Raw genomic sequence first — 19914 nt, forward strand, 5'->3', positions numbered from 1 at the left:
AGGCTCAGAGGACTCTAATGCCTTCTCTCAAGATTGAGACATGCTGTGCCCCAATCCTCCTCTCCTTCCTGAGGAGTCTAACTGATGAGCAAGTCCCATGTCTTTTTCCAACCTCACATACAACAACTCTGAATTTATAATCATAGTGCACCTTCTAACCACAAATGGGATTTTAGACACTACACCTAACATCACTGTAACCACACCCCTAACTCTTCCTGTAAATCAAGAACAAAATGTCTCATGTACTTGCTAATAGCTCAATTAAATACATGTTTATTTTCTCTAACATGGCTATCTAGTGACTCCACTAACTCAACATCAGTGTGCAGGTAAAATATGTTTCCTTTCTTTTCTTTTCCCTAGCCAATGGAGAGTGATTCAGCATGGCATGAAAAATAATGTAAGTCTCTCCACATAAGGTTCTGGTCAAAAGTTGTGCGCTATATAGGGAATGGTGTCATGGAATTACTTGATTGCCAAAAACATACCTCTGTTTGTTGGCTATAGCTCACATTCGAGCAGCTCTCCATGCTGTGTCTGAAGATTGTTAAAGTCGTGACCCAGACAGCCCTCCACATTCTCCTACCAGCGCTAGCTCGTATCATGGGGGTGAATCTGAGGAGTGGGGCAACCTCCCCAGAATCCCAGTGCTCTCTGACAGGGTCTGAGGATTCCTTAGGCAGTCTGGATGAGAGAGAGAAAAGGCTGCTGATCAGTGAGATGACCTACTGGACTAAGGAGAGGAGGAGGAATGGCAGTGCAGGGTGCCGCCAAAAATCCACCCGCAGGACCTCATCACCATGCTGTTCGCCTAAGAGGTATGTTCACAGCAATATTTTAACTTAATAATTGCAAGACCTGACCCATACTTATCATAAATTATTAACTTGGAATTCACACCTTGTAGTTTTAAGTTCTGGTCAGAAATGTTGCCACTGAGGGGGTGGGTCCAGGTGAAAGTCATTTTTAACTGGCTAAGCCATAAAGTAATCTATGAATAAATAGATCAGGTACATGCCTTTCAGATGTCATACAAACATAAAAATCAGGCTAAAAATCGTGTCAGTTGGCTTTAGGCTTCTAGAACTACGGTGGTATGAGAAGTAATCCATCATTGCTCTAATTTGGTTTTCAGGCTCACTAATGACCCAGATTAGATACAGTTGGTGTAACGGGTTTCTTCTGTTGAAGGAGAGGCGGACCAAAACGCAGCGTGGTTATTTTGATACATCTTTAATAAAGATGAAAATAGAACCATATACAGAAACCGAAAATAGAACCATATACAGAAACCAAAAATAGAACCATATACAGAAATCGAAAACAGCCCTATCTGTTGTAACAAAGACGGGAACAATCACCCACAAACCCCAACACCAAACAGGCTACCTAAATATGGTTCCCAATCAGAGACAATGACTAACACCTGCCTCTGATTGAGAACCATATCAGGCCAAACACAGAAACAGACAAACTAGACACACAACATAGAATGCCCACTCGGATCACACCCTGACCAAACAAAACATAGAAACATACAAAGCAAACTATGGTCAGGGTGTGACAGTTGGTCACATTTGCATGGCATAAGTGGTGATTGTGTGTTTATCTTCAAGGTCCCAGACCTCATTGCAGAGCTTGCCTGCAACTAGAGAGGCTCCACTCATGGAGGAGCCTCTGAAGGCTATTTTTGGAGTAACGGAAGAGAGCCTCCTGATATCCCTGGTTGAGGGTCACTCCAACCCCAGCTCCTCCGAGTTGAGCTGTGCTATCGTGGGGGAGGTGGTACACCAGCTTAACTCTGGCCTCTCAGTGGCCATTCAGGCCAGCCCGGGGAGTTGCCCCCCTATGGACAGTCAGGACATAGCAGCAGGCAAGGAGGTCATTCGGGTAGCCTCGGTGCAGATCCTGGCCGAGCTACAGAGCCAAACGTCTGAGCCAGAGTGGGTAGGGTTTATCGAGCCCCTCATGGACCCTGTGACCGATGATGTGCTGGATGCCATTGTCGGCACAATGGACAAAATGGCACAGGACTTCAACATCCTACTGGATCTGGCCAAGAAGATGACAATCTTGGGGTCTAAATTTCTGACCAATCTTCAATGTGACCTTGATGTTGAGTGTCCATCTGGGAAAGAAGGGACCACTCACTTTCTCAAAGAGACTGGATCCTCTACCAGTGTGGTGGCCAGAAAGATTCAGACCCTCTCTAGCCCCAACTTTCAGTCTAAAGCCCTGAAGGCGGTGAGCACCATCCTTACAAGGAAAGTCAGCAGCTCTTCTGGCATGGCTCCTTCCTCTAGGCCTTCTAGTGCTGCTCCTAGCCTTACTGAAGCTTCCCTGAATACCAGCTGCACAGCCCTGACACCTGTAACCTCCACTGCCACAGTGATTGTTAAGGCATTTGTGGGAGGCATGGAGACGATAGCATCATTCGAAGGGACATGTGAAGCAGTTGATTGGCCAGTTCCTGTAAATGACCACAAAACAGGATCTTCACAGATGATAACCTTCTCTCTAGCCCGCACACTCTACGGCCGTATACGAGCAAAGCTGAGGGACCTTTTAACTCTATCCGCTCGAGAAGAAGGTGTGGCTAAGGATGCTTCTCTTCAGGAGTCTTCAGACACTCTGGAAAAGGCAACTGTTTCAACTGTTGAGATCCAGTTACCCAGCACCAAACTTAGTAGAGTTCCCAGAGAGAGCCAACCAATACCAGCTCTCTGTCTCTCCAATCTGGATACCAGTACTCAAGAAGTTCTTAGCAGTGTTTTTTCCATCTACAAGTCAGAGTTATCAAAAGTGGAGAGTAAATCCTTGGCCGTTGTCAGTTCATCTGATGAGTCCCTAGAGGCTTGTTGGTTTGTTGATGGTGTCCTATCAAAGCTCGATGACTATACTATTTCCCAGTCACCCTCACCCAATGAAGACTTGAGTGTGAGTACTCAATATTCTCAACTGAGCTCAGAAGAGAGTGTCAGAATCACGGAGTCCTCTACTAGTCTGATTCAGAGCATTAAGAAGCTCTCTAGCAATGACTTCCAGACTCAGGCAGAAGAGGCAGTGAGTAAAGTGCTGATGAGATCCAGTCATTCCTTTATCACACAGATCAGCCATACTGGTCTTCAGAAAAGTCTGCAGGCTGGCTTATCATCTAGCTCACCATCAGAGATCTATGTCCTTTCAGAATCCATGTCCTCTGAGAATACAGCCTCTGGATTAGTGGAAACCTTTGTCAAAGGAATGGCGACTATTTTCCAGAAAAATGAGTCCACTGACACTGTGCTACTGGAAAGAAGTGGGAGAGTTTCGCAGTGCTCCCACGGGGGCTCCCAACTGGAAGATACTGAATTGAGTGTTAAAATATCAGAGGAGAAGCTTTGGTCAACAGCTAAGACCATCTGTGTCAGTATGAAGAACACACTTAAGGATTTCTTCACAGGGCTGAAGCCATCCGGATCCGAAAGGACAGAAAATGCTTCTTCCAAAGAGACCCTTGGGGAAATCCTGGTTGCTATCCAGAGTGAAATCTCAAACTTAGGGCGAATGAAGGATTCCAGGGAGCTCCTTCATATCAATGATATGGTAGGAACTATACTGAAGGAGGTTGAGAAAAGTGAGGATGACAGTGAACAAGTCTGCCAAAACATCCCTAGAACCTGTTCATCTTTGTCCACTTCTTTAAATGGTCGTAGTTCCTTGTCCAGCTCTTCAAAGGGTCCTAGGTCAGATTGTGAGTTAGAGATCAACCTCCCTGGCACTCCCATCCCTGACGAAGTGCCTTTTGATCTGACCTGCCCCATCGTCAGGAGCTCCTGCATCGACAACAGGGTCTCTAAAATGCCAGAGATTTCTTCAAGTGACCTAAAGACAAGGATAATGGCACACACAGATGAACCCCTGCATCGTAACAGTCCAATGACTGACAGCAGTCGACCGCCGAGTGCTAAAGCCTCTTTTCGATCCTCCACTCCGTCTTTCACCAACAAGGGAACCTCTTTGGTACCAAAGGGAGATGGGATTGACATTGAAGAGAAGGAGGAGTGTATCTCCAGCAGCTCTGGCCATCTGAGGGAGCTTTTAATCACCCCGGACATCAGCAGTGCCACTGCATTCCCACTGCAGTACTTGATGGACTCCAGCAAAGATGATGGCATCTGTTTTGTCACCATACTGGTGATAAGGTTGCTATCGGAGATCAGACCATCAGCCCTAGATGGACCCTCCCAACAGGCAGCAGATCTGACCAAAACATGTCAGCAACTCATCAGACAAGTCCTGTCTGAATTATGTGCTGCATCCAGATTCTCCAGGACACAGGCATATTCCCAGAACCTGAACATCCAAAGGGTGTTCAGAGGTTTACATAAAAACCTTATGGAGGAGTTTGGCTCTTATAACACCCTGCAAGCAGCTATTTCCTCCCAGGACCCTGCATTTGACAGAGTCCTGGTAAAGTCCTTGACCCAGCAGCTGGTACAGGGATGCAAGGAGGCGTCAAGTCCAGCTTCTGCTGCAACAAATCCATCAGACCAGGCTGAGACAGAGAGGGGGGCTGAGCAGAAAGCAAGAAGGAGCTTCCTTTGCTTTTCAATGACCAAACTCAGGATCAACTTCAAGGTATAGCAGGGAGTTAGCATTTGTTTTTTGTTCTAGTTAGGTGCTGATGTTATTGATGTGGCTATGACAAGACAAATACATTAACGAAATATGTTTTATTCATCACTAAATTGTTGCCGTGGATTCAGAAGTGTTCCATTTTATTTATTTATTCTCTGTACCATTTTCTTTACCTTTCTTCTGTTAGCGTTACAAGAGAGGAAACAAAAATGACTGCCATTCAGTCCAGGAACAGACTGAGATTCCCTCTACTGACGGACATTGCATAGGTAAGGATGTTTTAGAGCTCTGCTATAGCTTGTAGTTTTGTTTAGGTGTGTGTTAGAAACATAGGTATGCCTACCAAACTCATAGCACTGTTATTTTTCAATGTTACTATACTGCATATCTCTCACTCTCTCTCTCTCTCACACTCTCTCTCACACTCTCTCTCTCACACTCTCTCGTGTTTCTCTATTTCTCTTGTGTTTCTAGCTCCCGTTGGAGAGGTTTCTCCCTCCATATCTCAGCCTGTCAAAAAACGATCCTTGATTGTCAGGGTCTTTTCAGCAATGATGAAGCCATTCAGGCGCTTCACCAAGAAGAACCTGTAACCTGTTACGCTGCATGAAGAACTACTTTTGTAACAGCAAGACTTTTGACAAGAGGAATTTCTGCATGTCTTCCCATTCAAAGTCTATTTGATCAAATAAATGCTAATTATTTTACAAGAATTTCAAGTGTTTTGGAAGATTGGTAAAACTGAAGCAGCTTTTCTCAGAGAAATGCACTAGTTCCCCCTTGGTTACACATTTATTGTGCAGTTTTTGAGTTGGCAGGACTTTGGGCAGCAGGTAGCCTTGTGGTTAGAGCGTTGGGCCAGTAACTGAAAGGTTGCTAGGTCAGATCCCTGAGCTAACCATGTAAAAATATGACGTTCTGCTCCTGAACAAGGTAGTTAACCCACTCTTCCTAGAGCTGGCCGCCAAGCCAAACTGAGCAATCGGGGGAGAAGGGCAGTGCAGTGTAGTAGCTTCAACAGCCATAGGCCCAGGGATTTCACATCACATTCCATGATGCAATGCAGAATGCGTAAAAATACGTAGAATAGTAAAATGAAGGCAGTTATACAATTGTAAAAACATTCCTATACATTCACAACAGATTTCACAAAATCCATGTTCCTGTTTGATTTCGGGGTAGGCTGTCAACAGCACGTACTGTGACACTATGATATGTATTCTGATCAAGTCAACAATACCTCTAGTCATATCTGACGTCATGTATTTGATATCTTTACGTGAAGTTTAATGTCCATATTGACATCAGTTCATTGTGTTTGAGGACGGTTCACTGACCGGTTTTCAACGGATACGATTAGACTAGTTTAACTATAGTTCTATTCTGCTATTACGTTCATTAATCTGTCATACTTCATCCAACTTTGAATTCAGTCACAGATAAGGAAAACGATGTTGATAAAATGCATTCTGTTCAATCTAGAATACTTTACATCAGAGTTTCATTGCCAAACCTGCTGTGTTCTGTTTTGTTTGTGCAATGCAGATGACAAAGGAACAGCTTGCAAAATTGTGCAAGACCATTGTCAACGTCATTGCACAGACCACCCTGCAGATCCTGCTGCCGGCCCTGGCCCGCATTCTAGGGGTGACCGGCTTTTATGACAACGCTGACTCACTCAAGAGGGGCGGCAGTGCAAGATCCTTCACTGCCTTTGTGCAGAAAAGACTGGAGCTCATCCAGGAAGTTAAATATTTGGCGAAGGAGATGTGTAACTGTGGCGGCAGGGCTCTCCGACCAAGGTCTAGCACACCCTCTTCCAAGAGGTACTGTATGTTCCCCATAATGTGTGTGTCTGTGCAGTTAATCCTAACCCTCAAACTGATGAACAATAATTTCTCCATTTAAATATTTTCCAGCTTTCTAACAGGTGTGTTTTGCAATATCTAATGCACACATATAAATTACATTTAGTATACTCAATTATAATGCTTGTTAGATTTGTTAGCAGTAAGATATCTGTTTTCCAACTTCAGACAGCAATTAACATTCTTTGCTTGTTCATTTTAAAGTTCCCAGACCTCACTGAAAGTCCTTTGAAGATGTCAAAGGCATTGTGAAGCAAACTGAATTAGATAAGCCAACAAGCACCCAGAGAGATCCGCAAGTGGGACACTGTATGCCAAAGCAGAAACCCTTTCACACGTCTCGTAGACTCTGCAAGAGGCTCCAGGCAAAGATAAAATAATTATTTCACAGAACGGGTGGAGCTGCATTCCAAAGGGAACAACTTCTGGAGCACACTGACTCCAGTGTTCTGCCTGGTTCAACCCTGAACTCATCTTCAGCAAGTAGGAGTGAATCACACATAGCAGAATGCAGTTCATCTGCTGTTCCTAGTGGACATGATTCATCTGGCTCTGTAGAAGAGAAACCATTTGAGACCAGAGCAGATTGTACTCATGGTCAGAACTCTCCTCTACTCAGTAAGAGTGAGGCCATACTGCAAGAGGTCAACACAACTGGACGTGGTGCTCTCCGCAAATGCCAGAGTGAGAACTCCCAACCTTTACTGGTTCTCTGTGATCCAAACCTGGAGCCCTGCACCAAAGAGGTCTTATCTCAGATTGTGACTGTGTATAGGTCCGAGGTGGCAGATTTGGAATCAACGTCCAGTGTTGTAGAGAATTCCTCTTACAACTCCTTTGAAGTCTGTGACTTTTTGGATGGTATCATGTCTTACCTAGAAGACCTGCCCGTGTCCAGTTCCTCATCATTGGAAGGAGTAAGTGTTACTCCAGCCTCAGTCATTGAGCAGCTTTCGAGTGAAGTGTTTCAGAAGAAGGCAACCAACAAAGTCAGAAAAATACTGATCAAATCTGTCAATCTCTTCCCCGGCGAAGTCGGTTCAAGCCAGACAGATTCTCATATGTCGCCAGCATTATCCACCATTTCCTCAAAGCATACAGATTCAGTTGCTATTGAAATTATTGGATCAATTGCAAATGATATGAAGAGCATTTGTCCTGCTCACAGAGTCTCCTACTACTCTATGGCAGGCAGACTCTATGCTTCAACTCAGTGATGAGAAACCCTCAGAAGCCACGAATGCTGCAGCTGTAAGCCCCCAGACTGGTGTGGAAGTATCTGAGAAGAAAATCTGGATAACTGCAAAGACTATTTACCACAATGTGAGGGCAAATATGAGGAACAATTTCTCATTGCAAAGACAAGCCAAAGCAACGAAGGCTCAAGCCAAAAAGACCCTCAGCCATATTCTGGTTTCCATTCAGAAAGAACTGTCAAAATCTGACCAAATGGTGGCTGCAGGACAGCTTTCACAAATAGATAAAGTGGTTGGAACTATGCTGGAGAACATTGAGAAGATAAGCAGCGAATGTGGCGAGGAATTGGTCTATCAAGAGTCACTGCGGTCTTCCTCCTCGTTGTCATTCTCAACTGCCAAATCACAGAAGACAGAGTGGGAATTTGCACTCCCTGGCACTCCCATTCCTTCTGAGTTACCAGAGTCCTGCTCAGCCCATTGTAAGATGCTCAGTCATTGACATGAGCGAATCTACTAAGCCAAAAACAATGGTGTTTGATGCAAGAACAAGAATGTTTGCCATAGCCGATACTATCATGAAGAAGGTATATCCAGAGGCAGAAGGGCAGGTTACATCTCACTCTGATCTAACAGATGCAATAGCTAGACTGGAGGAGCTCATATCTCAGGGTAGGATTGGTGCTCTCTCCCGTGATCTCAGCCACCAAGTCAACCGCATCATTTCTGATAGCAACTTGACCCCTCTGGGACTGACAGTGGCGGCTGGAAAGAGTGCATCTGATACCATCCTTTCGAAGCTGAAGAGGAATGACAAGGTGGGGAAGCCCACTTACGAGCTGGTTCAGCTGTTTGTAGAGGAGTCTGTTAAGTGCCTCCTGCTTCCTAGTTTTGTGCCCTATTCAACTTCAATGACTTTGGTTCAGGGGGCCATGGTGTTGGCTAGATAGATAGATAGAATTTCATGCTCTTCTTCTTCATCAGTATTTAGTGACACAGTCAGTCTCTTTACCAAAGTTATGGTAAGCCAGGTCATGTACTCTGTGGATTCTGATGCAGAAAGTAATAATAATAATAATAATAATAATAATAATATATAATAATAATAATATAATAATAATAATAATAATAATAATAATAATAATAATAATAATAAATAATAAATAGAGGAGTAGAGGATCCTCTCCAACTGAATCTCTCCAAAGATCTGAAACCACTATATCTGATGTAGGCAATCTATTGAGTGGCAAGTCCTCCCCTCGGCTGTCTCCTTCTGGCGTCATTATGGCAACAAGCGAGACCTCCAATGCAGCACAAATCTTAAAGGCCAACATTGATGGAGAGGAAGTGGATACCACCAGTCATTCTGGTGTAGCTCAAAACATTGTCAGGGACGATATGTCAACCAGCCCAGACATGGTCAAAGATGTCCCACTTCCAACCCCATCCTCTGATAACTTGGGCAGTGATGATGACTTCACCGGCCTCATCAGCATGTTAGTAATGAGAATTCTAACAAAAATCCAAACCCTATCCAGCCTATCCAGAGAACTTGAGGATTCATAACGTCTACAGAGCCGTCTATAAAAATCTGTTGGGGGAGTTTGGCTCTGAGAAAATCCTCCAACAGGCCGTGTCGACTCAGGACTCTTCATTTGATAGGATTCTTGTCAAGTCTTTGAGTGAAGCGCTTCTCCACAGATGTAATGAGTCATTGAGGGCAGCCTCAAGAACATCAGTCAAAACCACCGGGCCTAAGGCTCTTCCACTGGCTGAGGATGTGAGGGCTAGCAGGGGGAAATGATCTTTTCTACAAAGGCTGGTCAGGCTGACAGGCAACTTAAAGGTACAGCAAACATATTTAAATGAACAGTTGTGGGAGATAATGTGAGTAAACAATGCTATTCAGTGTAAAAAATATAAAACCATCCATTCATTCCAAAACCAATCATAAATGTTGTTGTGCTGGTGTGGTAGGTGTGATTGTTATCATCATGAGGTTGTTCAGCTGTGACATTTCTTTAAACATGTTTTCTCTTTAAATACTTAGCTATTCAAGAAGGGGAACAAGAAGGATTCCCACCGCTCTGAATCAGAACAAGTACAGACCACTGCTGAAGATGGCATGCGTAAGTTCACACAACAGGACATTGTCTGTTTGAGATATTGGTGTACAAAGAAATGCCATTTCAAAATAACCTTACAAAGGTTATATACGCAATCAGTAGTCATCTCTTATGTAAAAGTAATTATATTCTCCAAAACTCAAGCTGTTGGTTCTCATTTATCAGTGTCAGTTATGTTGAGTTGTAACATACATTACATCATTTCTAAATTAAAGTGCATGTCAACTCTTCTCTCTTCTGTAGTGCCCAGCATAGTGCCACATGCTGCCATGTCTGCACTGCCAAAGGATCTCCCCGCCAGCTCCCAACAGGAGACGCCTCACAAACGTCCACTTCTCGTCAGGATGTTTTCTGCCATCTCCAAAGTCCTGTTCAAGCCCTTCAAACAGTCCTTAAAGACCAAGTAACTTAAGACAATTTATTAAACGTCATTCATTGCATTAAATTGGCCTTTGTCTTGTTATGTGCTCCTGTTAACAGACCAGATTACAATACTGGTCTTTTAAATGTTAGCAGTGATAGCAACATTAACTATAGTGGTGTGTATAGCCCTTCTACACAGTCTGACTCTTCTGACACTGTGTGACATGCCCTCTGATCCAGTGATCTGGGATCTTCTGAGTGGCTTTAGGCCTGAATCTCTGCCCTCCTGCCCAAATAAATGTTTTCTCTTCTGATATATCTGCCACTGTCAGCAGCCAGCAGGGGGAAACATTTCTCCCTCATAACTAAAACACTGAGAAAGGCTTTTATCAATTGCAGCATATTCCATCTTTTGATTTAACCTATTATATGGTAGTAGGACCCATTATTTCCCAACGGTTATATCACAGGAAATGTGTTATAAAAAGTCAACTTACAGTGCATCCGGAAAGTATTCAGACCACTTTACTTTTTCCACATTGTTACGTTTTCCTCTCATTAAGCTACACAAAACACCTCATGACAAAGCGAAAAGTGTAGAACATTTTAGCAAATTTATTAAGAATAAAAACAGAATTACCTTATTTAAATAATTATTGAGACCCTTTGCTATGAGACTCGAAATTGAGCTCAGGTGCATCCTGTTTCCATTGATCATCCATGAGATTTTTCTACAACTTGTTTGGAGTCCTGTGGTAAATTCAATTGATTGGACATGATTTGGAAAGAAACACAGACCTGGGGGAAGGGTATGAGAAACAATATTCTCTGATCTGATGATACCGAGATTGAACTATTTGGCCTGAATCAGGATCCTGGGAAAGATGAATGGAGCAAAGTACAGAGATCGTTGATGAAAACCTGCTCCAGAGGTTCACCTTCCAACAGGACAACGACCCTAAGCACACAGCCAAGACAATGCAGGACTGGATTCGGGACAAGTCTCTGAATGTCCATGAATGGCCCAGCCAGAGCCCGGACCGATCGAACATCTCTGGAGAGACCTGAAAAAACTGCAGCGACGCTCCCCATCCAATCTGACAGAACTTGAGAGGATCTGCAGAGAAAAATGGGAGAAACTCCCCAAATACAGGTGTACCAAGCTTGTAGCGTCATACCCAAGAAGACTCTAGGCTGTAATCTCTGCCAAAGGTGCTTCAACAAAGTACTGAGTAAAGGGTCTGAATATTTGTAAATGTGATATCAGTATTTTATTTTTAGTACATTGTTTTTTATTTTTTTTAATCAAAAACCTGTTTTTGCTTTCTTATTATGGGTTCATTAAATCCATTAAATATCTGAAGGTTACAAAAAAAAAACTAAATGTTACATTTAAGAGTCAAGCTCCCTCTTATGCAAACAATTAAGGAGCTAACTTTTAGGGACACTTCTGTCAATGTTAAATTGATACATTGAAAAGAGTTATGTGAATGTGTTTCCACAGGTAAAAATGCATTCACTAATGACTCAGGGCTTTGATGTCTGTGAATAACTTAAAAAAGCCATGAATATTGTTTTTCTCACAATGACAATTAACATGAGGACGGAAGTCGCCCCACCTTTATCGTTCTGGTAGGCAATGCATTGCATCTGTACTACTGAGATGCTTAGTAGCTGAAAGGGGAGCTCTAACTAGTCCTGTGGGCACCAAGCTGCTGCCCCGCTGGGCTTGGCCTGGGTCTTGCCCCTCATGGCCCCTCTGTGAGCCTGGCCCTTGGCTGGCTGCTGCTGTACTGGGGACTCTGCTGCAGCGGAAACTGAGGCCTGTTGGGCCGGGCTGTGAGGGGGAGGGGGGGTCTGTATCTGAGGCGAGGCAGCTGCAGTCACCACCTGCTGCTGGAGGAGCTTCTGCTGAACCACCTGGGCTGTGGCTTTGCCTGCTGGAATCATCTGGACCTGGGGATGTAGTCAAATCAAATCAAACGTTATTTGTCACATACACATGGTTAGCAGATGTTAATGCGAGTGTAGCGAAATGCTTGTGCTTCTAGTTCCGACAATGCAGTAATAACCAACAAGTAATCTAGCTAACAATTCCAAAACTACTACCTTATAGACACAAGTGTAAGGGGATAAGAATATGTACATAAAGATATATGAGTGAGTGATGGTACAGAGCGGCATAGGCAAGATACAGTAGATGGTATTGAGTGCAGTATATACATATGAGATGAGTATGTAAAAAAGTGGCATAGTTAAAGTGGCTAGTGATACATGTATTACATAAAGATGCAGTAGATGAGTACAGTATATACATATACATATGAGATGAATAATGTAGGGTATGTAAACATTATATTAGGTAGCATTGTTTAAACTGGCTAGTGATATATTTTACATCATTTCCCATCAATTCCCATTATTAAAGTGGCTGGAGTTGAGTCAGTGTGTTGGCAGCAGCCACTCAATGTTAGTGGTGTTGAGAAATTCTTGTTGAAGTTTTCGATTATCATGGATTTATCGGTGGTGACCGTGTTACCAAGCCTCAGTGCAGTGGGCAGCTGGGAGGAGATGCTCTTGTTCTCCATGGACTTTACAGTGTCCCAGAACTTTTTAGAGTTTGAGCTACAGGATGCAAATTTCTGCTTGAAAAAGCTGGCCTTTGCTTTCCTGACTGACTGCGTGTATTGGTTCCTGACTTCCCTGAACAGTTGCATATCGCGGGGACTATTCAATGCTATTGCAGTCCGCCACATGATGTTTTTGTGCTGGTCGAGGGAAGTCAGGTCTGGAGTGAACCAAGGGCTATATCTGTTCTTAGTTCTGCATTTTTTTAATGGAGCATGCTTATCTAAGATGGTGAGGAAGTTACTTTTAAAGAATGACCAGGCATCCTCAACTGACGGGATGAGATCAATATCCTTCCAGGATACCCGGGCCAGGTTGATTAGAAAGGCCTGCTCGCATAAGTGTTTTAGGTAGCGTTTGACAGTGATGCGGGGTGGTCGTTTGACTGAGGACCCGTAGCGGATACAGGCAATGAGGCAGTGATCGCTGAGATCCTGATTGAAGACAGCGGAGATGTATTTGGAGGGCCAGTTGGTCAGGATAACGTCTATGAGGGTGCCCTTGTTTAAAGATGTAGGGTTGTACCTGGTGGGTTCCTTGATGATTTGTGTGAGATTGAGGGCATCTAGCTTAGATTGTAGGACTGCCGGGGTGTTAAGCATATCCCAGTTTAGGTCACCTAACAGAACAAACTCTGAAGCTAGATGGGGGCGATCAATTCACAAATGGTGTCTATGGCACAGCTGGGAGCTGAGGGGGATCGGTAGCAGGCGGCAACAGTGAGAGACTTATTTCTGGAGAGAGTCATTTTTAAAATTAGTAGTTTGAACTGTTTGGGTATGGACCTGGAAAGTATGACATTACTTTGCAGGCTAACTCCTCCCCTTTGGCAGTTCTATCTTGACGGAAAATGTTATAGTTGGGTATGGAAATCTCAGAATTATTGGTGGCCTTCCTAAACCAGGATTTAGACACGGCAAGGACATCAGGGTTGGCAGAGTGTGCTAAAGCAGTGAGTAAAACAAACTTAGGGAGGAGGCTTCTGATGTTGACATGCATGAAACTAATGCTTTTTCGATCACAGAAGTCAACAAATGAGGGTGCCTGGGGACATGAGGGCCTGGGTTTACCTCCACATCACCCGCAGAACAAAGGAGGAGAAGTATGAGGGTGCGGCTAAAGGCTATCAAAAATGGTCGCCTAGAGAGTTGGGGACAAAGAATAAAAACACCACACCTTCCAAACCCCAGGAGAGTTACTCTGTCCTCTTCCACCCTAACTTTGAAAAAACTGTGGATACCGCTAAAATAATATTGCATTAACCCCCCACCATAGAAAATAACATGTAAAGAAAATAATCAAAGAAAGTTAGTTAGGATAGAGCCCTCCACACCAAACACTCAAACTCAAACTCCCAGCATGCATTGCAAGAGAGAGAGAAAGAGAGAGTGAGAGAGAGAGGGAGAGGTGGGGGATAGGGAGAGAGAGAGCGTAGATTGAAACAGCAGGTCCGTGACAAGGCATCTCGTCCGGAGTACACACATTTCTCTTCATGTGATACATGATGTTTGGCTGTGCTGTGCGAAGTGTTATCTTATGGGTTTGGTGATTGTTCTGTGTGAAGCCGTATTCTGCATTGCATCATGGAATGTGATGTGAAATCCTTGGGCCTATGGCTGTTGAAGATACTCCACTGCACTGCTGCTGTGAGCAGGAGTGGGAGAGAAGTCATGCTTTTATTATACTCTTGTTCTGTCACTTATTCTCCTGCCTCTCCATCTCAAAGGCTGCCAAATATTTTGAAGAGTGGTTAAAGAGGTGGCTGTGTGTACACACACTCAGACTCCAACTCTATGTATAGGTTTGTCTTATTCCAGAATACATCCATAATTGTGATCAACACAGTATGGTTCTAGGTTTTCCACTCTGTGATTAAAAGTAGTTCTCAGAGTAGAGCTATTTTGAATTGACCAAAGCACTTCTCCCCCGATTGCTCAGTTTGGCCTGGCGGCCAGCTCTAGGAAGAGTCTTGGTGGTTCCAAACTTCTTCCGTTTAAGAATGATGGAGGCCACTGTGTCCTTGGGGACCTTCAATATTGCAGAAACGTTTTGGTACCATTCACCAGATCTGTGTCTTGACACAATCATGTCTCTGAGCTCTATGGACAATTCCTTCGACCTCATGGCTTGGTTTTTGCTCTGACATACACTGTCAACTGTTGGACCTTATATTTTCAACATACAGAAAACATCTCAGAGGGTTGATCTAGCTGCAGATAGCTAATTCCCCACTATGTGTTTTCCCCTTGCTGCTAATAAGCTCTTACCAATCTAACTAAATTAATTGAGAACATCTGGTTATCTGACAGTCTATGCAGCAACTATTGTATTGGAGTTAAGCTCTGGTTATTTTATGTATTTTCCTAGACAAGTCAGTTCAGAACAAATTCTTATTTACAATGACAGCTTAGGAACAGTGGGTTAACTACCTTGTTCATGGGCAGAATGACATATTTTTACATGGTCAGCTCAGGGATCTGACCTAGCAACCTTTCGGTTACTGGCCCAACGCTCTAACCACAAGGCTACTTGTGCCCCAAGTCCTGCCAAATCAAAAACTGCACAATAAATGTGTAACCAAGGGGGAACTAGTGCATTTCTCTGAGAAACGCTGCTACAGTTTTACTAATCTTCCAAAACACTTGAAATTCTTGTAAAATAATTTGCATTTATTTGATCAAATAGACTTTGAAAGGGTAGACATGCAGAAATTCCTCTTGTCAAAAGTCTTGCTGTTACAAAAGTAGTTCTTCATGCAGCGTAACAGGTTACAGGTTCTTCTTGGTGAAGCGCCTGAATGGCTTCATCATTGCTGAAAAGACCCTGACAATCAAGGATCGTTTTTTGACAGGCTGAGATATGGAGGGAGAAACCTCTCCAACGGGAGCTAGAAACACAAGAGAAATGGATGGGGTAAGAGAGAGAGAGATGCAGTATAGTAACGTTGAAAAATAACAGTGCTATGAGTTTGGTAGGCATACCTATGTTTCTAACACACACCTAAACAAAACTACAAGCTTTAGCAGAGCTCTAAAACATCCTTACCTATGCAATGTCCATCAGTAGAGGGAATCTCAGTCTGTTCCTGGACTGAATGGCAGTCCTTTTTGTTTCCTCTCTTGGAACGCTAACATAAGAAAGGTAAAGAAAATGGTACAGAGAATAAATAAATAAATGGAACACTTCTGAATCCAAGGCAACAATTTAGTGATGAATAAAACATATTTATCTCATGTATTTGTCTTATCATATCAATAACATCAATAACATCAGCACCTAACTGGAACCAAAAACAAATGCTAACTCCCTGCTATACCTTGAAGTTGATCCTGAGTTTGGTCATTGAAAAGCAAAGGAAGCTCCTTCTTGCTTTCTGCTCAGCCCCCCTCTCTGTCTCAGCCTGGTCTGATGGGTTTGTTGCAGCAGAAGCTGGTCTTGACGCCTCCTTGCATCCCTGTACCAGCTGCTGGGTCAAGGACTTTACCAGGACTCTGTCAAATGCAGGGTCCTGGGAGGAAATAGCTGCTTGCAGGATGTTATAAGAGCCAAACTCCTCCATGAGGTTTTTATGTACACCTCTGAACACCCTTTGGATGTTCAGGTTCTGGGAATATGCCTTTGTCCTGGAGAATCTGGATGCAGCACAGAACTCAGACAGGACTTGTCTGATGAGTTGCTGAGATGTTTCTGTCAGATCTGCTGCCTGTTGGGAGGGTCCATCTAGGGCTGAGGGTCTGATCTCCGATAGCAACCTTATCACCAGTATGGTGACAAAACAGATGCCATCATCTTTGCTGGAGTCCATCAAGTACTGCAGTGGGAATGCAGTGGCACTGCTGATGTCCGGGGTGATTAAGAGCTCCCTCAGATGGCCAGAGCTGCTGGGGATGCACACCTCCTTCTCTTCAATGTCAATCCCATCTCCCTTTGGTACCAAAGAGGTTCCCTTGTTGGTGAAAGACGGAGTGGAGGATCGAAAAGAGGCTTTAGCACTCGGCGGTCGACTGCGGTCAGTCATTGGACTGTTACGATGCAGGGGTTCATCTGTGTGTGCCATCATCTTTGTCTTTAGGTCACTTGAAGAAATCTCTGGCATTTTAGAGACCCTGGTGTCGATGCAGGAGCTCCTGACGATGGGGCAGGTCAGATCAAAAGGCACTTCGTCAGGGATGGGAGTGCCAGGGAGGTTGATCTCTAACTCACACTCTGACCTAGGACTCTTTGAAGAGCTGGACAAGGAACTACGACCATTTAAAGAAGTGGACAAAGATGAACAGGTTCTAGGGATGTCTTGGCAGACTTGTTCACTGTCATCCTCACTTTTCTCAACCTCCTTCAGTATAGTTCCTACCATATCATTGATCTGAAGGAGCTCCCTGGAATCCTTCATTCTCCCTAAGTTTGAGATTTCACTCTGGATAGCAACCAGGATTTCCCCAAGGGTCTCTTTGGAAGAAGCATTTTCTGTCCTTTCGGATCCGGGTGGCTTCAGCCCTGTGAAGAAATCCTTAAGTGTGTTCTTCATACTGACGCAGATGGTCTTAGCTGTTGACCAAAGCTTCTCCTCTGATATTTTAACACTCAATTCAGTATCATCCAGTTGGGAGCCCCGTGGGAGCACTGTGAAACTCTCCCACTTCTTTCCAGTAGCACAGTGTCAGTGGACTCATTTTTCTGGAAAATAGTCGCCATTCCTTTGACAAAGGTTTCCACTAATCCAGAGGCTGTATTCTCAGAGGACATGGAGGACATGGATTCTGAAAGGACATGGATCTCTGATGGTGAGCTAGATGATAAGCCAGCCTGCAGACTTTTCTGAAGACCAGTATGGCTGATCTGTGTGATAAAGGAATGACTGGATCTCATCAGCACTTTACTCACTGCCTCTTCTGCCTGAGTCTGGAAGTCATTGCTAGAGAGCTTCTTAATGCTCTGAATCAGACTAGTAGAAGACTCCGTGATTCTGACACTCTCTTCTGAGCTCAGTTGAGAATATTGAGTACTCACGCTCAAGTCTTCATTGGGTGAGGGTGACTGGGAAATAGTATAGTCATCGAGCTTTGATAGGACGCCATCAACAAACCAACAAGCCTCTAGGGACTCATCAGATGAACTGACAACGGCCAAGGATTTACTCTCCACTTTTGATAACTCTGACTTGTAGATGGAAAAAACACTGCTAAGAACTTCTTGAGTACTGGTATCCAGATTGGAGAGACAGAGAGCTGGTATTGGTTGGCTCTCACTGGGAACTCTACTAAGTTTGGTGCTGGGTAACTGGACCTCAACAGTTGAAACAGTTGCCTTTTCCATAGTGTCTGAAGACTCCTGAAGAGAAGCATCCTTAGCCACACCTTCTTCTCGAGCGGATAGAGTTAAAAGGTCCCTCAGCTTTGCTCGTATACGGCCGTAGAGTGTGCGGGCTAGAGAGAAGGTTATCATCTGTGAAGATCCTGTTTTGTGGTCATTTACAGGAACTGGCCAATCAACTGCTTCACATGTGCCTTCAAATGATGCTATCGTCTCCATGCCTCCCACAAATGCCTTAACAATCACTGTGGCAGTGGAGGTTACAGATGTCAGGGCTGTGCAGCTGGTATTCAGGGAAGCTTCAGTAAGGCTAGGAGCAGCACTAGAAGGCCTAGAGGAAGGAGCCATGCCAGAAGAGCTGCTGACTTTCCTTGTAAGGATGGTGCTCACCGCCTTCAGGGCTTTAGACTGAAAGTTGGGGCTAGAGAGGGTCTGAATCTTTCTGGCCACCACACTGGTAGAGGATCCAGTCTCTTTGAGAAAGTGAGTGGTCCCTTCTTTCCCAGATGGACACTCAACATCAAGGTCACATTGAAGATTGGTCAGACATTTTGACCCCAAGATTGTCATCTTCTTGGCCAGATCCAATAGGATGTTGAAGTCCTGTGCCATTTTGTCCATTGTGCCGACAATGGCATCCAGCACATCATCGGTCACAGGGTCCATGAGGGGCTCGATAAACCCTACCCACTCTGGCTCAGACGTTTGGCTCTGTAGCTCGGCCAGGATCTGCACCGAGGCTACCCGAATGACCTCCTTGCCTGCTGCTATGTCCTGACTGTCCATAGGGGGGAAACTCCCCGAGCTGGCCTGAATGGCCACTGAGAGGCCAGAGTTAAGCTGGTGTACCACCTCCCCACGATAGCACAGCTCAACTCGGAGGAGCTGGAGGAGGTGGGGTTGGAGTGACCCTCAACCAGGGATATCAGGAGGCTCTCTTCCGTTACCCCAAAAAGAGCCTTCAGAGGCTCCTCCATGAGGGGAGCTCTCTAGTTGCAGGCAAGCTCTGCAATGAGGTCTGGGACCTTGAAGATAAACACACAATCACCACTTATGCCATGCAAATGTGACCAACTGGTATCTAATCTGGGCCATTAGTGAGCCTGATAACCAAATTAGAGCAATGATGGTCTCATACCACCGTAGTTCTAGAAGCCTAAAGCCAACTGACACGATTTTTTGCCTGATTTTTATGTTTGTACAACATCAGAATATGATTAATTCTGAAAGGCATGTACCTGATCTATTTATTCATAGATGACTTTATGGCTTACCCAGTTAAAAATGACTTTCACCTGGACCCACCCCTCAGTGGCAACATTTCTGACCAGAATTTAAAACTACAAGGTGTGAATTCCAAGTTAATAATTTATGATAAGTATGGGTCAGGTCTTGCAATTATTAAGTTGAAATATTGCTGTGAACATACCTCTTAGGCGAACAGCATGGTGATGAGGTTCTGCGAGTGGATTTTTGGCGGCACCCTGCACTGCCATTCCTCCTCCTCTCCTTAGTCCAGTAGTTCATCTCACTGATCAGCAGCCTTTTTCTCTCTCATCCAGACTGCCGAAGGAATCCTCAGACCCTGTCAGAGAGCACTGGGATTCTGGGGAGGTTGCCCCACTCCTCAGGTTCACCCCCATGATACGAGCTAGCGCTGGTAGGAGAATGCGGAGGGCTGTCTGGGTCACGACTTTAACAATCTTCAGACACAGCATGGAGAGCTGCTCGAATGTGAGCTATGGCCAACAAACAGAGAAATGTTTTTGTCAATCAAGCAATTCCATGACACCATTCCCT

General features: G+C 44.3%; 2 protein-coding genes across 4 annotated transcripts; one reads left to right on the forward strand and one right to left on the reverse strand.

Annotated features, from left to right (window-relative positions):
- Positions 1-6: 6 nt before the first annotated feature.
- LOC124029540 lies at positions 7-10253 on the forward strand. Of its 3 annotated transcripts, none has more exons than XM_046341216.1 (8): positions 7-88; positions 367-403; positions 511-821; positions 1620-4623; positions 4811-4892; positions 5098-6449; positions 9738-9816; positions 10057-10253. In XM_046341216.1, exons 1-6 carry the CDS (start codon positions 18-20, stop codon positions 5214-5216), a joined length of 3624 nt encoding a protein of 1207 aa, XP_046197172.1. In that variant the 5' UTR covers positions 7-17; the 3' UTR covers positions 5217-6449; positions 9738-9816; positions 10057-10253. The 3 variants fall into 3 exon arrangements, with proteins under 3 accessions (XP_046197172.1, XP_046197171.1, XP_046197170.1); XM_046341215.1 differs by having other exon boundaries at positions 5098-5556; positions 6169-9816; XM_046341214.1 differs by having other exon boundaries at positions 5098-9816.
- Positions 10254-15452: 5199 nt separating this feature from the next.
- On the reverse strand, positions 15453-17415 carry LOC124029541. Its single transcript, XM_046341217.1, has 3 exons — positions 16121-17415; positions 15850-15931; positions 15453-15691 (listed from the first exon to the last, which is right to left on the reverse strand). The coding sequence occupies exons 1-3, from the start codon at positions 17327-17329 to the stop codon at positions 15573-15575; spliced, it is 1410 nt and encodes a 469-aa protein (XP_046197173.1). The 5' UTR covers positions 17330-17415; the 3' UTR covers positions 15453-15572.
- Between the last annotated feature and the right edge of the window lie 2499 nt (positions 17416-19914).

This window comes from Oncorhynchus gorbuscha, unplaced genomic scaffold (assembly GCF_021184085.1).
Source record: "Oncorhynchus gorbuscha isolate QuinsamMale2020 ecotype Even-year unplaced genomic scaffold, OgorEven_v1.0 Un_scaffold_6751, whole genome shotgun sequence".
Taxonomy (NCBI): Eukaryota; Metazoa; Chordata; class Actinopteri; order Salmoniformes; family Salmonidae; genus Oncorhynchus; species Oncorhynchus gorbuscha.